The sequence below is a fragment of the Macrotis lagotis genome, chromosome 1 (assembly GCF_037893015.1).
Source record: "Macrotis lagotis isolate mMagLag1 chromosome 1, bilby.v1.9.chrom.fasta, whole genome shotgun sequence".
NCBI lineage: Eukaryota > Metazoa > Chordata > Mammalia > Peramelemorphia > Peramelidae > Macrotis > Macrotis lagotis.
In genome coordinates, this window is record NC_133658.1 from 59736204 (window position 1) to 59751084 (window position 14881).

Below are 14881 nucleotides of genomic sequence, written 5' to 3' on the forward strand. Positions count from 1 at the left end.
GTTTTTGTACATCTTGGGGAGGTAAGAATGCTTTTTACATCTTTTTTAGTAAGTATATCTTCTACCCTAAACTGAGGGCTGGGAACATATAGACTAAAATCATTTTGTATGACCCATGAATATGGTTATAAATATCCAAATGACCCTTGGCAGAAAAAAAGGTTCCCCTGCCCTAAACTAATCCCTAGGGAATAAATAGGCAAAGCCTGGGAAGGATTCAGCTTTACCTCTTACTGTAATAAAGAAGGGGGCAAAAGGATCAGATATGGATACACATAGAGAGATACGCATTAAAGTTATACCGAAAATATATCTGTCCTAAACATTAAACGATCCCTTTTATAAACACTCCTATCGAACAAGGTAAAAGATTGTTATAACCATCACACAAAATGATACTGCTCGAAAAAAAGTCATTTTCTAACAGGCAAGTGATTTTAATGTGTTTCAAGTATTTAAAACTTTGTTATATAGTTAACTACAAATAAAATATAGCAACATGCAGAAAATTAATCCAAATAAAAAGAGATAAAATGAAGAGAAGATCCAAGTGTGGTAAAAGAGGGGAGGAAAGTACAAACACAAAAACAAATTTTTAAAACCATAGTCTCCCATGCCCCTTAACCCCTCCCCTACCTCCAGATTTGTTACTTAAAGACTGTCACAACTCCAAAGACTTCTAACCACTCAAAAGATACTTAGGGAAACAAGTGGTGGAAGAAAAGAAGTCTAGCATCTCATTCAGTACAAATAGCATCCATTTCATTGCTTTCACCATTATCAGAAATTACAACCTAAATTTCCAGTTAACTTTCAAATACTCAAGATGTCTTTGAACCACCTCAACACGGCCCTCTCCTTCCTCCTCTCAGACTTTATGTTCTTGCAACAGTTTAAAGAAAACCCTCCTAGTGGCAAAAACTTTAAGAGACCAGGGCCACCTCAAGCTCTCTATCCTAACCCTATTAAAAAAAAAATTCAAAGAAATAAACATGTTTTAAACCTAATGGTGGAGACAACAAGTTCATGAAGTACAAACTTTATCTTCATAATTTTTATTTTCACATTCGTGAGACTGAAAAAAAAATTAGTAAATAGATGTGTAGGACTATGCCTGTTCACAAAAATTCAGATCCTGCATAGAGAAAAACATATAGAAGAAACATGATGTGCCAAATCATTTGAGCCACAAATATTTACCCAGTGCCCAAGGTGGTGGGCTAGATGCTGAGAAGTACTGAGGAAGTAGTTTAAGGAAACAAACTTCTCAATATAATGACATCTTAATGGTAGTATAAAAAAATCCTCTTGGCAAATCATCAAATGGCCAAACAGGTAAGCGGCATTACAAATGTTAATTGCCAGAGTAGGGCCCTAATATAATCATGCACTTTGCCCCATCTGGTATCATGGGCAGGCGGCATCACACCATAATAATTAGAGCCAGGGAACATACAGTAGTCAGTGGGCTCCAGGCAGGGATCAAAGGGTCCTCACTGCTGAGCAGCATTCCAGGGGAGAACTCAGCCGGCAATCTAGAGGCAAGGTTTTAGCAAAAGATGTGTTATAAAAAGTATAAAAACATTTCAAAAATTCTAAAACTTGCTGGGCAGATGCAGAGTTTGTGCCCTGGCACCTCAGCTACTTGGGTAATTATGAGTATTTCCTACAACACAGGAATTTCTGCTGGTGTTCTGTATGGATAACCTGCATCCCAGCAAAATGAACAGAAAAGCTATATATACATAAACAAACCTTAATTGCAAGATCACAGTGTATCCTCCAAGATCAGAAGGGTTATTTCTCAGAAAGTTTTGAACTATCACAGAGATGTCAATTTTATACTGCTCATAGGATAGAAGTGAAAAAAGACCTTAGAGTCATTCTAGACCATGCCACAATCCTCCACCTCCTTTCCCCGACATAGTGGAAGAAATTGCCACTCATCAGTATTCAATGTTTTGCCCAGGGTAATATGGTAATAGTATGTAGCAGAGCATGAACTGAAATTCGAAGACTTTTGCTGCCATATGCAAGGCTCCTACAGCTAGACTACATTGCCTCACACCAAATCACACTTCCTCCTTTGGCAAGCATGCTAGCCCTGCTCTCTCTCATAAGCAATGCTGCTTATGAGGTTTACTTTTTAGAAGTCATGAGTTTGCAAGTCTTGTTAAATTAAATTGAAATGTGTTCTTTGAGAGTATCTCTTGTCAGACCCAGTTTGTAGAATTGAACATTCACACATCTGTGAGGTTTGGGTTCCTGCTAAATGTTGGAATCATCTAATAAGGTTGTTTTCTAAGCTCTCAATTTTTTTAGGTTCCTGCAGGGTTCAAGAAATTGGATTAAAGTCTTTGGTTGAGGGACAACCAAAATTAATACCCATGGCTCACCATACATTCTGAATATTTAGTATGACTTTTGGACCAGACAACTCTGGAGACTTTGCTTGTGGACCTGTCAAAATAGCAGCTAACATTTTGAGATTAAATGATCTCCAAGGTCCTTCCAGCTCTAAATACAATGATTCCTATCAGAGCAACTCTGTTGATAAAGTTCTTCTAAATGGATAAAGTGGATTTTTTAAAAAAAATTAAGCTAGGAGACAAAAAAAAAGCTGTTCAGGGTTTTTCCCAATATACCATTGTATTTAAGTCTTAGGAAGCTCCTTAAGATTATATGGCATAGAATCCAATCTTCATTGGTGGAGGGAGGCCTCACCCTGAGAATTATAAATCAAAGGTCTTTAATATATTAACTTATTGACCCCAAATGCATTCATTTATATTATCCTGTCTCAGTGAATATGGACTTTGAATACATATCTGAAACTGAGTTATATTTCAAGACTTTTGAAAACAAAACAAAACATAATCATTTAGAAAATCCACAAAGGATCCACATGTTTTCAAAGTTAAAGTAGTGGTAAGAGTTGACTTTATAGGAATGTGAATGAAAAATACTGTCTTTCCTAAGAGATGGCAATTGCCAAGGAGATAAGTATGGAGGGGAATATTTATCAACATGATGTGACCAGGGTTTTTCAATGTGTAAATATGCTACCTATTCTTCAAATCTGATATTTGAAGCTTTATGTGTTCTAGTCAATACAGAGCTGAAGTAGACTTTGAATTTGTATTTTAAAAGGCAAAACTCAACCCAAGTGATTTATAGAAGGGAGCTTTAAAAAACAAAAAAGCATGCCTTAATACTGTCAATGAAGATACTGCAAAATATCAGGCTAAAGACCCAATAGCCCCACATCGAGAGATCAAAACCAAGGCTAACTAATGCATGTCACCTTTATTCTAAAGAATATACCTAGTTATTATAGGGTCATCTGGAAACAGACAGTTGAGCTGCGATAACTTCATGTATTTCAAAGAATTAGATAGCTTTCACTGCTCACACAAGACTGGGAGTAGGACTAAGCCAGATTATCTCCTAGTTTCCACAATCATTAAATGATGTATGCTAAGCTCAGGGCCTTTCTCCTCACCCTTGAACCTTTGTAAGGTGCAAAAAGTCACAGCAATGTCTATGGTACTTGATCATGACAGAGAGTGAGATGTTGAGTCGGGGAGGGGATGAGCATTTCTATAATGATTATAACGTACAGGCACTGTGCTGCCTGCTGGAGGGTCAGCAGTGCCCTAAGGAAGATCATGAGAATTTTGAAATCCAATATTAGCACCATCAGGTCTCTTTATAGGAAGGAAGGAGCCTGCTTAGCTGTTTTAAAAACCTGCTATAGCACAACTGACCGGTAGAGGGCAGGAATCAGGTACAGTAGGCTACCACTGAGTACCTGACTCCTCTGTTCCAGTGCCACCGGATTCAACAAAAAGAAGGATGGAAAATGTGTTTTACACTATATGAATGTGTTGTTTTCTTCCCAGGGCTATGTTTATTTTTCTAAGGCTAACAGAAGCAAGTAATGAAAAAAATCAAAATTAGAAGGAAATAAATTAAGATGTTTCTTCTTTTTAAAAAAATCAGATTTGTGATTTCATGGGAAGTTTTACCCCTTTTTTGCAACTTATATGTTTAAAGAATGGACTGGAGGCACTATTCAATTAAGTGATTTGCCTAGGGTCGCACAACCAATATGTATGAGAGGCTGGATCTGAACTCAAGTTTTTCTGCCCCCAGGTCAGCTCATTATCCACTAATCTGTATTTCCTCTCATACTTTTTTGATATTAATAATAATATTTTTGAAAAATCATGCCTTTTCTTATCCCAGGCAACATGAGATGTTTCAAGGATTACTACACCCTCTCTCCTCCCTTACTTGGGTCCTTGGCTTTGGGACATCAGCCATTTCTAAAAGTTATCAAAAATTCTTTGATACTCTATACTAACTCCTACAAAAGGAACTCTGACCTAAGGGAGAGATGGTCATGAAAGCAGGTACAAAACATTTAGTTGTAGTTTATATGAAATTGTAAAATCATAGATTTATTAAAGTCAGAGAGGTCTTTGGAAATCATGTAGCTCAACCTCCTCAATTGAAAGATGCAATGGCAGGGACTCAGACATAGCTCAGTTATGCTTCCTTATAGGAGGTGCTAGGTATTCATCAGCAATTTGTATTGGAATTTCTGGTCAGTCCTTTGAGACCAGTTTATACATGAAAAAATAAGGTTGCTTGTGACATTTACCCAAGTTTTCAGAAAAAGGAATGTAGGTGATGCTCATTCAACACATTAAAAACCTAAGAAATTTAATGAGGGATGAAGGGGGATGCTTGAAAATATAAATAAAGGGTTTCATCTATTCATCACAACTGTTTGGATTTTTTTGTTTTCCAAATGACTGGTACCACTTCTGAGTCTGAGACCATGGCTTTAGAAAGTTGTGATTACTAATGTATACCAATTGTTTGATACTCTTCATATCATCCAACTCTATTAAGAGCCTATAAGGCATAGTGTGGTGGGACCACTGACAACATTATCCCTACAGTTGTATTGTCTGCAAAGTTTCACTATAGGGCAATGTGTCTAGGAAGAAACCAATCCAGATGAGGATCTACACTGAAAGGCAGTAGACCCAAGTGCTAAAGGCAGAAGGGCCGTATGCTGCTATGGGGAAATGGAAAGTCACCACTTCTCTGGGCCTCAGTTTCCTCATTGGTAAAATGGGGGATTAGATAACCTCAAGGGATCCTTCCAGATCTATGATCTTACTGCTCCTATTTTATTTACTTATTCTGCAAAATAATAAACTACATTACATCAATCTTTTAAAAATGGTTATTAATTGTTGCAGAATACCAGAAACATAAAAGTAATAAATTGTAGTTTAAATGTTATCTAGTATGCATATCTAACTTAAAAATTCTAATAGCACTTTTCTCTCTTGGGACTCACTAAAACTGTATCAGAGGATTCTGGCCAAGTTCCAGATATCTTATCATCTGTACTTCTGTCCCCAAAGTGCTAGGGGAAAAAAGGTTGCCATTAAAGAAGACATTCTTGAAGATGACTTGATAAAGAGTAGGGCCATCCCAGTTCAGTCATCGCCCTCGATCCTGATGCCTCTTAGTTTTAGTTTTTTTCTTTTTGTCCTCTGGTCTGGGCTTCAAGGCGCAAACGCAGGCAGACACTCCAGCAATGGCTTTTGGGAGGTCGGTCCCTTTGAACCACTTGTTTTTTTCATGGTCATAAACCTGGACTGTTTTGGAGAAGGTGGTGTTTTCCCAGCTGTAGCCCCCTAAAATATAGATTCTCCCTTCCCACACGGCCACACCAGACTCACTGTTGGCCTGTAGCAAAGGAGACACCCGTGTCCACTGGTTGCATTGGGGACTGTAAGATTCCACACTCAAGATGTCAAAACGTTCCATGGATTCGATATTGTCATCACTGCCTCCAATAGAGTAGATGTTGTCCTCCAGGCTACACATACTGTGCCAACCCCGGGCTGTGATCATGGGCCTCTTCTCTTCCCACACATCTGTACGGTGGTCATAGCAGAGGAGATTTTTCCGATAAGGGCCAATTTGATAATCGTGTCCTCCAGAGATATAAACAAAGTCCTTATAGATGGTGCCAGCATGACCATATGTAAATCTAGAAACAGGGAGAAATCAAGATCAGTACTTCCTGGATATTCCGCTCTTAGTATTGACTCTACAATATTAGGGAAAACACATCAGACTTGGAATCAGGTGACCATCATTTACTATCTCCTATTTTAGTTACCTTGAGGTTATTTTTTAGCACTTTCCATTCATTTCCAGTTATCAAGTCAAATCCTGTCCCTTTTACCTATCAGTGTGACTATGAGCATATCAGAAAATTTAAAGTTAGAAAGGATCTTGGAAATAATATGGTGAAATTTATAGAAGAGGAAATTAAGACCTAGAGAGGTTAAGTAAGATAGGAAATAGAAGAATGTTTTTAGCAAGATTTGAACCCAAAGCCTCTAAATTCATTACATAACACACCACTCTGTAATTCATTCCATTATATCACACTCTAAACCTCAGTTTCCTCTTTCATCATAGTCAGTGATAATAACTGTATTAACTACCTCAATGGGTTATTATAAGGACCTAAGAAGATAATGGATGTAGAATACTTTGTATATCCTAAATCAGTATAAATAAGTCAGCTACTATTGCTAATGACTATTACTGATGGCTAATATTTACCAAAAGTCACTATGAATTTCAGTGTGCATTTCAGTCATTCATTCTAGGTGGGGGTAATAGGAGCCTGTACAAAGGTAAAGGGGGCAGAAATAAAGATAACAAGATAAACGCTGGGGAGATAGAATTGAAAAGACTTGGTAACTTATTGGAAATAAGAGTAAAGTCAAAGATAACACACAACAGGGTAACAATTGTTTTTCAGTCATTCAATTATCTCTGACTTTTCATTACCTTATTGTCTATCTAGTTTTCTTTGTAAGACATTAGAGTGACTTGCCATTTTCTTTTCCAGGAGATGAAGGCAAACAGAGTCTGAGATCATATTTGAACTCAGGTCTTCCTGACTCTGGGCCCAATGCTCTAGCCACTGAGCCACCCAACTTCTATATATTAATATATTAAATGGCATCACCTAGCTGCTATATGAGAAAGTCATATGAGATAGCAAATGATGGCTCGACAGCCAGAGATAGTGAAGTCAGGATGCATGGCATCTTTATATGTACCCACAGAGTTTAAACTGTGCTGTACACACAGCAGATTCTCAATAATTATATAATCCATTAAGAAGTTCAGAGGCCAAGAATTTCTTTAAAAATAATCCCCTGTTCTATAATATATTTAGTATGGTGCATTCCAATTGGACTTATTGTGTCATTTGGGAACATTGGAGAAGGAATGGGTGGTACTCATTCATTTACTCGTTCATTTCTTTATTTTTGGTGGAGAAGCTTCCAAAAGGATGTAGAGAAAAGAACATTTAATTGGCTCAGTTTTGTTACTTAAGGGTAATGTCACTTTGAGCAATTCACCGTCACCTCAGTGACTATCAGTTTCCCTAATGCTAAGTGGGGAGGACATCCTCCTCATCATATGTGGCATAAACTTGAGGGCAGAGATTGGTTAAGTTTTTGTCTTTGTGTCCCAGTAATCAGAAGAGTACCTGGGGCAGAGTAACATTAATAAATGGTCTTACTTTCATTTACTTCTTCAGTCATTCACCCTCTATGAATTGATTATTAATTATTCATAATAAATTAATCTGGACATTTAAAAATGGAACATTTTCTTTTGCCTATTGTGTCCAGTCAGAGACACCAGAGCTGGTACTTGGTGGATGAGGGGTGGGGGTGGGGGAGGACAGGGCAGAATGTTAGTATTCTCTTGGGATATGATAATCACCTTTCCTGTCATCATCACTTATATTTTTAATGAACTCTGTAGCTTTAAAAGGGCTTGCACATACATGATTTTATTTGATCCTCATAAAATCCCTGTGAGATGGGGAAGTAAGGGAGAGAGGAGGGGAAAAGCATCTATTAAGATTCTTCAATGTGTCAAAGCACTATATTAAGCCTTTATAAATATCATATCATTTGATCTTCACAACAGTATGGTGAGGTAAGTGCTAAAGCCAGGTATTATAGAGGGAGTGTGGCATGATGGAATGAGTAAGGGATTTGGAGTCAATGGGCCTGGGTTTGAATCTTGTCTTAGCCTTGCCACACCACTTGGGAACTTGCGCAACCAATCAATCAATTGATTTATTAAGCACTCACTAGATGCCTGGTATTCAGATAAGAAGCTTGCCCTCATGGAGTTTGCATTCTAAAGGGACAGACAACTGTATATAAATGGATACGTATAAGACATATTGGTGGTGTTTGTACTTCTGGAAGAGGGATATGATTTCATGACCTACAAGTTAATTGGATTTAAGTGAGTGAGTGCTGTGTAAAATCATCAGCCTGCCTTTCTCCCCCAGAATCATTTAGATCCAGTGGCCAGATAGAGATCAGGAGGACTGGATATGGCCCTGGACATAGTGAGAGACCTTAGCCTTTTAAGCTAAAGTCACAGTTTGACAGAGGTAACAATGCCCATTCATTGAATGAGGATAGGTAAGAAATGAGGCAAAGAATGGCCTCTTTTAAGCTGTATAAAGAAGGGCTGGAAGGGAGGGCAGAAGCAGCTAGGGAATCAGTGGCATTTGAAATAAATCTTGAAGGATATGGGGGAGCTAGAAAGTGAAGGTGGAGGGCAGACGTAGGGGACAGCCAAGGCAAAGGTAGAGAAACAGAAGATCAAGCATCTGGTTGAAGAATAATAACCAGCAGGCTGATATGGCCAGACCACAGGGTAATATGTAAGACTAAGTCTAAAGAGGTCAGGTTGTGGTGAACCTTAAATGTTTGATTCTGGAAGCTACTAGAGTTTACTGAGTGGAAGGTCTTGGAATTAGGTGAGTTAGTTTCCCTGAGCACTGGTTTCCTCAACTTTAAAAGAAAAGGGTGGAAGACAAGTTCCCTTCTAGCTCTAACTCTAAATGGAAAATGAACCTCAGACATCTTAACTGATTCCCCAGTTCCACACAGCTTTGGCTACTTGGAGGGAGGAGAGGGGCGGGGAAAGGGCAAACTAGGACCTCTCAGTATCAATGCCAAATTACCTAGAAGATGTACACAGGGTTCGCTTTGGTATATGCCAATCAATTCTCCACATCTCTGCACTTCATATTCTTGACTTCAATTCTACCTTTCCCCCTACCTAGAGGTTCCAACATGAGTAGGTTGAAGGATTGAAGTATTGGCTCTAAGAGACACCTGTCTTATAAACAGGCAGGGCATCTGACTTTGCTGAACCTTGACTTTTCTATTAAAAAGGGATAGCATCCTTAGGATGTTCTATGATCAGCCTCTCAGAAAAAAACTAGAAGAATGCACTTTTCTTCTTTCTTTCCAGAGACAGGGGACAATGAGGGCTACAAGAATAGGTTGAGTTCAAGGTCAAGAAGACTTGAATTTCAAGGCTCACCTCCAACATACAGTGGTTGTGTGACTCTGGTGAGTAATTGAACCTCTCAGTGCCCGAGACCAATCCACAACTACAGCTAACGTTTATGTAGAGACAGAAGGTCAAGGTAAAGAATTTTATATTATGTCAACTGATCCAAGAATTAAGTGGAATTTTATATTGGTAGAGGGAATTTCTTCACTGAGAATTTATTTTTACTAATGAAATGGGAAATCCAGAGCAAAAAAAGAGTTACAGTTGACATTTTTCATAGCATTTTCAGATTTTTGAAGAGCTCTAAAAGTTTATTGCATGTAAGCATGTAAGCCAGGCATGATTGGTTTAATTTTCCTAGTTTTACATATGAAGAAACTAGAGCTCAGCCAGATTAAGGTGATCACACCTCTAAAATCTGTAAAACGATAAATTTGAACACAGGTCTTCCTGATTACTAATCTAGTACCCTTAACCAGGAGTCTATACTGCTGTTGTAAAAGCTCCCATTAGAGCCTGCCACTGAGAACACAACTACCTTGGCAAACCTGCTACGTAGGACCAGGAGTCACTTTTTGGATTATACGCCTCCACAGAAGAAAGTGCCCCGTTTTCATTCCTTCCACCGACAGCTACCAACATGTCTGAAATGGAGGCCAGGTAGAAATCCACTCGGCGCTGGTTCATGGAAGCCACCTGCAAAAAAAGGCCACAATAATTTACTTACTGATCAGGACCCAGAAAGAGATTCTACATGCGATATCCTACAGCAGCAAAGAGAGAAGTAGCAGTAGCAACTGGCATTAAGGTAGCAGATGAAGGTTTAGAAACTTTATAACAATCTCATGAGCATTAACAGATATCAATATTATTACTATTTTGATGCTGTCATTTTGATTTGGGGGAGGCAATAGGGTTAAGTGACTTGCCCAGGGACAAGCTCATAAGCCTTTGACAGCAGATTTGAACTCAAGTCCTGCTGACTCCAGGCCAACACTCTATCCACTGTACCATCTAATGCTCCTCCCCTTGGTTTTCCAAAATGTATGCTGAGGGAGAAGCAAGAGGGACTTTTACAAGTGTGTGCTTATAAAGTAAGATGAAAGAAAACAAAGAAGGTTGGATTTGGAGTCCTAACTCCAGGCCCACCACTCTATCTACTATGGCATCATCTACCTGCACTTTGGTGCTTTTATTGCCCCCATGTATGGATGAGGAATCTGAGGCAAGAGAGGTTAAGTAACTTGCCCAGGCTCACACAGCTAGTAAGTCTAAGGAGGTTTTGAACTCAGGTCTTCCTGGGTCCATCCCATGGAAGATGGAAGATTTGATTCCAGGTCCAGAGCTTCCTGCACTATGGCATCACCTAGCTGCCCATCTTTACTTTTAGTCCTTTCACTGTATTTTATTCCTTTTTTTCTTTTTCCTTTTTTTTCCCCAAAAGGAAATGGGGGTTTAAGTGACTTGTCCAAGGTCACACAGCTAGGTAATTATTGAGTGTCTGAGGCCATATTTGAACTCAGTTCCTCCTGACTCTAGGGCTGGTACTCTATCCATTGCACCACCTAGTTGCCCCCATTTTATTCCTTGTGTTCCTCTTAGGTGAAAAAACAGAGTTTGGACAATTGCTAATGAAGCCACACTCTCCCCTTTCCCTTCTAGTTTCTCCCATCTTATTTGTTGTTCCTCACCCATGATTCCATTTTCCATACTGGTATTTGCATTGACCATCTCTCTTACCATCCTCCTAACCTTGAACTCTTAACTTCCCTGGTTTCCTTCAAGACTCAGGACAAATCCCACTTTCTTCAAGATGCCTTTCCAGACTCCCCCTACTGATGGTGACCTTCCTTTGAGATTACCCTATGGGGCAAGTACAGTGAATAGTGCTGGAGTCAGGAAGACCTGAGTTCAAAACTGAACTAAGACACTAACTATGCAACCCTGGGTGAGTCACTTCATCCTATTAGCCTCAATTTCTTCCTCTGTAAAAGGAGCAGGAGATGAAAATGGTTTTTCTCCAAGAAAACCCCAAATGGGGTCACAAAGAGTAAGACACAACTGAAAAGGACAAAACAACAAAACCCCACAAAGTAATGAGGAAAAGAATCCTTGACAAAAAAAGAAAGAAGACAAATCTGGCTTTAAACTCACCTTTATCCATTGATTCCAGCGAGGATCATACCTATAGAGAAGATTCGAGGCTGCATCCCCTCCATTGTCCCTAGAGAAGCTGCCTCCAGCTATGAAAATGAAGCCTCCCAGGACCGCCACACAGTGATGGCTCCTCCTGGCTGGGAGGGGAGTCTCCATGACCCACTGCTCATTTTTGGCATCCAGAAAGCAGGTGTCATCACTGAGCTCCAGGCAGCGTTCTGATACCTCCCCGCCAACAAACAGCAGCCGTTCCTCATTGGTGCGGAGTGAAGTACGCTTGTTCTGCAGGACAGGTTGGGCGGCGAGGTTGTTGTGATAAGCCACTGCTTCCTCAATGAAGCCTTCGCAGTCTGCCTCCTTGGGCAGCAGTGAGCAGACAGCAGGTTTGACCCGGTGCAGAAGGTCGCTTTTGGGGATCAATGGGAAATGGATGTTTTCTAGCACCTGGAAGGCATCTGCCTCCCGCTCCGGATACTGTGTCAGCCACTGCAGGGCTGCCTGCAGCAGGTCGTGTTCACACTCTCGCTGTACCAGGCTGCTTCCCAGGTATTGGCAGAGTTTCTGGAGAGAGATGTTCTGTAGAAAGTCTGGGGTGAAGGACAGCGTCCCAAAGTTACGCAGGATAAAGGAGTCAATGTAAGAGTCCAGGCGCTTCAGACTGTAGATGGAGGCTAGTTCTTGCAGGTAGAGATAATTCTCCTCACTCACCTCATTTTCCAGGTACTCACAGCAGAAATCAACCACCTTCCAGATCTGCAAGAGGTGAGCAGTCTCCAAGACATAGTCAATGTTACCACCATCCAACGAAAGCTCGCTGCCATAGAGAAAGTCAATGACGGCCCGGAGGCCGATATATGAGGCTCCAACCAGTTCCACTTCCTTCTGGTAGGCCTCTCGCATGCCAATGGTAAACATGGAATTGAAGTAGTCACTGCACACAGCCAGGAGATTCCGGTGGGCTGGGACCCTCTGTTCATCGGCAACCAAGATAATGTCACAGAACAGGCCCCGGTGCCTCTGCTCATTCAGCCTCTGGAGCACCATGTTGGGATGGTCAACCCATCTATACACCTGAAACAAACAGATCACGTCAGAGATCTCCATCCTAGTAGAGGGGATGAACACTGCACTGGGAGAGTTAGACTGAAAAATCCTTACGGCTCCCTTCTGATATAATTCATTAAAAGTGGGGACCACATTTTCTTTATGCTTCCCAAAGGATGGAACTACAGAAAGGACTCAACACTCAATGATAAAGCAAACAAACTTGAGCCTTGGAATTCTAAATCGTTGAGTCAAGGGAATTTTTTGTTGATGTTTAATTGTTTTCAGTTGTGTCCAACTCTTCATGACCTCATTTTGGGTTTTCTTGGCAAAGGTACTGGAGTGGTTTGCCATTTCCTTTTCTAGCTCATTTTACAGATGAGGAAACTGAGCTAAACAGGGTTAAGTGACTTGCCCAGGATTACACAGTTACTAAGTGTCTGAAGTCAGATTTGAATTTAGAAGATAAGTTTTCTTGAGTCTAGGCTTGGTGCTTTATTTACTGTATCACCCTCCAAGGGAATCAATCCTGCAGTGCAAACTTGGATTCCTGATTCCAGACTTTAATTTAGTACTTCTCAAACTTTTGTATCTTAGGATATTTTACACCAAAAAATAATTGAGGATACCTTAAAAGAGACAGTGAGGTGGCCCAGTGGATAGATATTTAACAGATATTTAATTTTAGACATTTAATATCTAATACTTAATAAATTAAATTTCATTTATTTAGTAAAATAATTTAATTAAAGAATTAACATTTACATGGATGAGATTTGTCAATATTTACTCTATTATGAAATAAAATATCTTATTGTTTCAATGAAAATTGTTTTTACCTCCTAAACCCACAAAAGATTCTTTAGAACCTCAGGTGATCTTGGACTAGTCTGAGAACTACTGCTTTAATTTTATCTTTGGTTTAAAAAAAAAGTGAAATATAATTTGAAATATAAAATATAAATATAAAAATATAAAATATTAGGGGCAGCTAGGTGGCGCAGTGGATAAAGCACCAGCCCTGGAGTCAGGACTACCTGGGTTCAAATCCAATCTCAGACACTTAATAATTACCTAGCTGTGTGGCCTTGGGCAAGCCACTTAACCCCATTTGCCTTGCAAAAAAAACCTAAAAAAAATTTAAAAAATATAAATATAAATAAAATGTATATAAATAAAATATAATATATAAATAAAAATACAAATATAAAATATAATTTTAATCCTTACTATCAAAAGAGACAGATCTGGTGTTACCTCCTTGGTGAGGCCTTTCCTGCTCTTCCCCATCCTGTCAGGATTCCCTCCTCCTGAAGTGATTTGTTCAACCCTATCAATATCTGGTAATAGAATATGAGATACTTAAGGGGAGACACTGTTCAATTTTCGCATTTTTTTATTCCTAGGACCTAGGACAGTACCTTGCTTGCTGAACTATTGAATTGAATGTATTGGTTCCACAACTTCTAACTGTGATCTTGGGTATGACATGTCAACTCTCTCAGTTTCTGTTTTCTCAACTGTAAAATGGGAATAAACACATTTGTGCCTCCTATTTCAATGTGAAGATCACATTGATTGAGATGAACATGAGCTGACATGTACAAAGTTTTGTAGCCAGGACAAGTTGATATTATTATAAGCCAGTGTTCTGAAGTATAAATAATGAAAAATTATTTAATAAATATAAAAAAAGATTTACCCCCCCCAAAAAATATTTTATAGGGCTTTTAGATTTATATAACTTGTCCCTGATGACAATCTTGCAAGTTAACATTCCCATTTTCCATATAAGGAAACTGAGGTTCAGAAAAAGGAAGTTAACTAGCCCATGACCATCAAAACTAGTATGGATCAGAGCCTGTGACTCTTATCAGTCACAGTCACAGACCTGTGACTTCTAGTTCACCTCTTTTTCCTGCTACAAGAGGCTACAAACCCATATGCTGCTAAATGATCCACAAAAATTGATTTTTATATACCTTTTAAAGGTTTATAAAACCTCACCCTCCTAACACCCTGAGGTGTTACAAAGCAAAAGTATTTTAAGCCCTTTTCCAGATAAGAAAACTGAGGTTCTCAGTGTTGCAGTGACCTGCCCATAGTCAGAATTCAAACTCAGAATACCTAATTTCCAGTCTCATGTTCTTTACTATCAGTTGAGGCATCTAAGTGGACGGAGGATAGAGTATGTCTTTTGGAGACAGGAAGACTTATGTTCAAATTCCAT

General features: G+C 39.3%; 1 protein-coding gene across 4 annotated transcripts in view; it reads right to left on the reverse strand.

The window, feature by feature from the left end:
- Positions 1 to 390: 390 nt before the first annotated feature.
- The window catches only part of KLHL36 (kelch like family member 36), a 34348-nt gene continuing 19857 nt past the window's right edge, over positions 391 to 14881 (reverse strand). For 3 of the 4 annotated variants that reach the window (XM_074201927.1, XM_074201929.1, XM_074201933.1), the window contains exons 3-5: positions 11605 to 12678; positions 9989 to 10146; positions 392 to 6079 (exon numbers count right to left, since the gene is read on the reverse strand). In XM_074201927.1, coding sequence (XP_074058028.1) covers positions 5524 to 6079; positions 9989 to 10146; positions 11605 to 12678 — 1788 coding nt within the window. In that variant the 3' untranslated portion in view covers positions 392 to 5523. Of the gene's footprint in view, positions 6080 to 9988; positions 10147 to 11604; positions 12679 to 13908; positions 13992 to 14881 lie in introns of those variants that run through there. The other variant, XM_074201938.1, reaches the window with a different exon arrangement.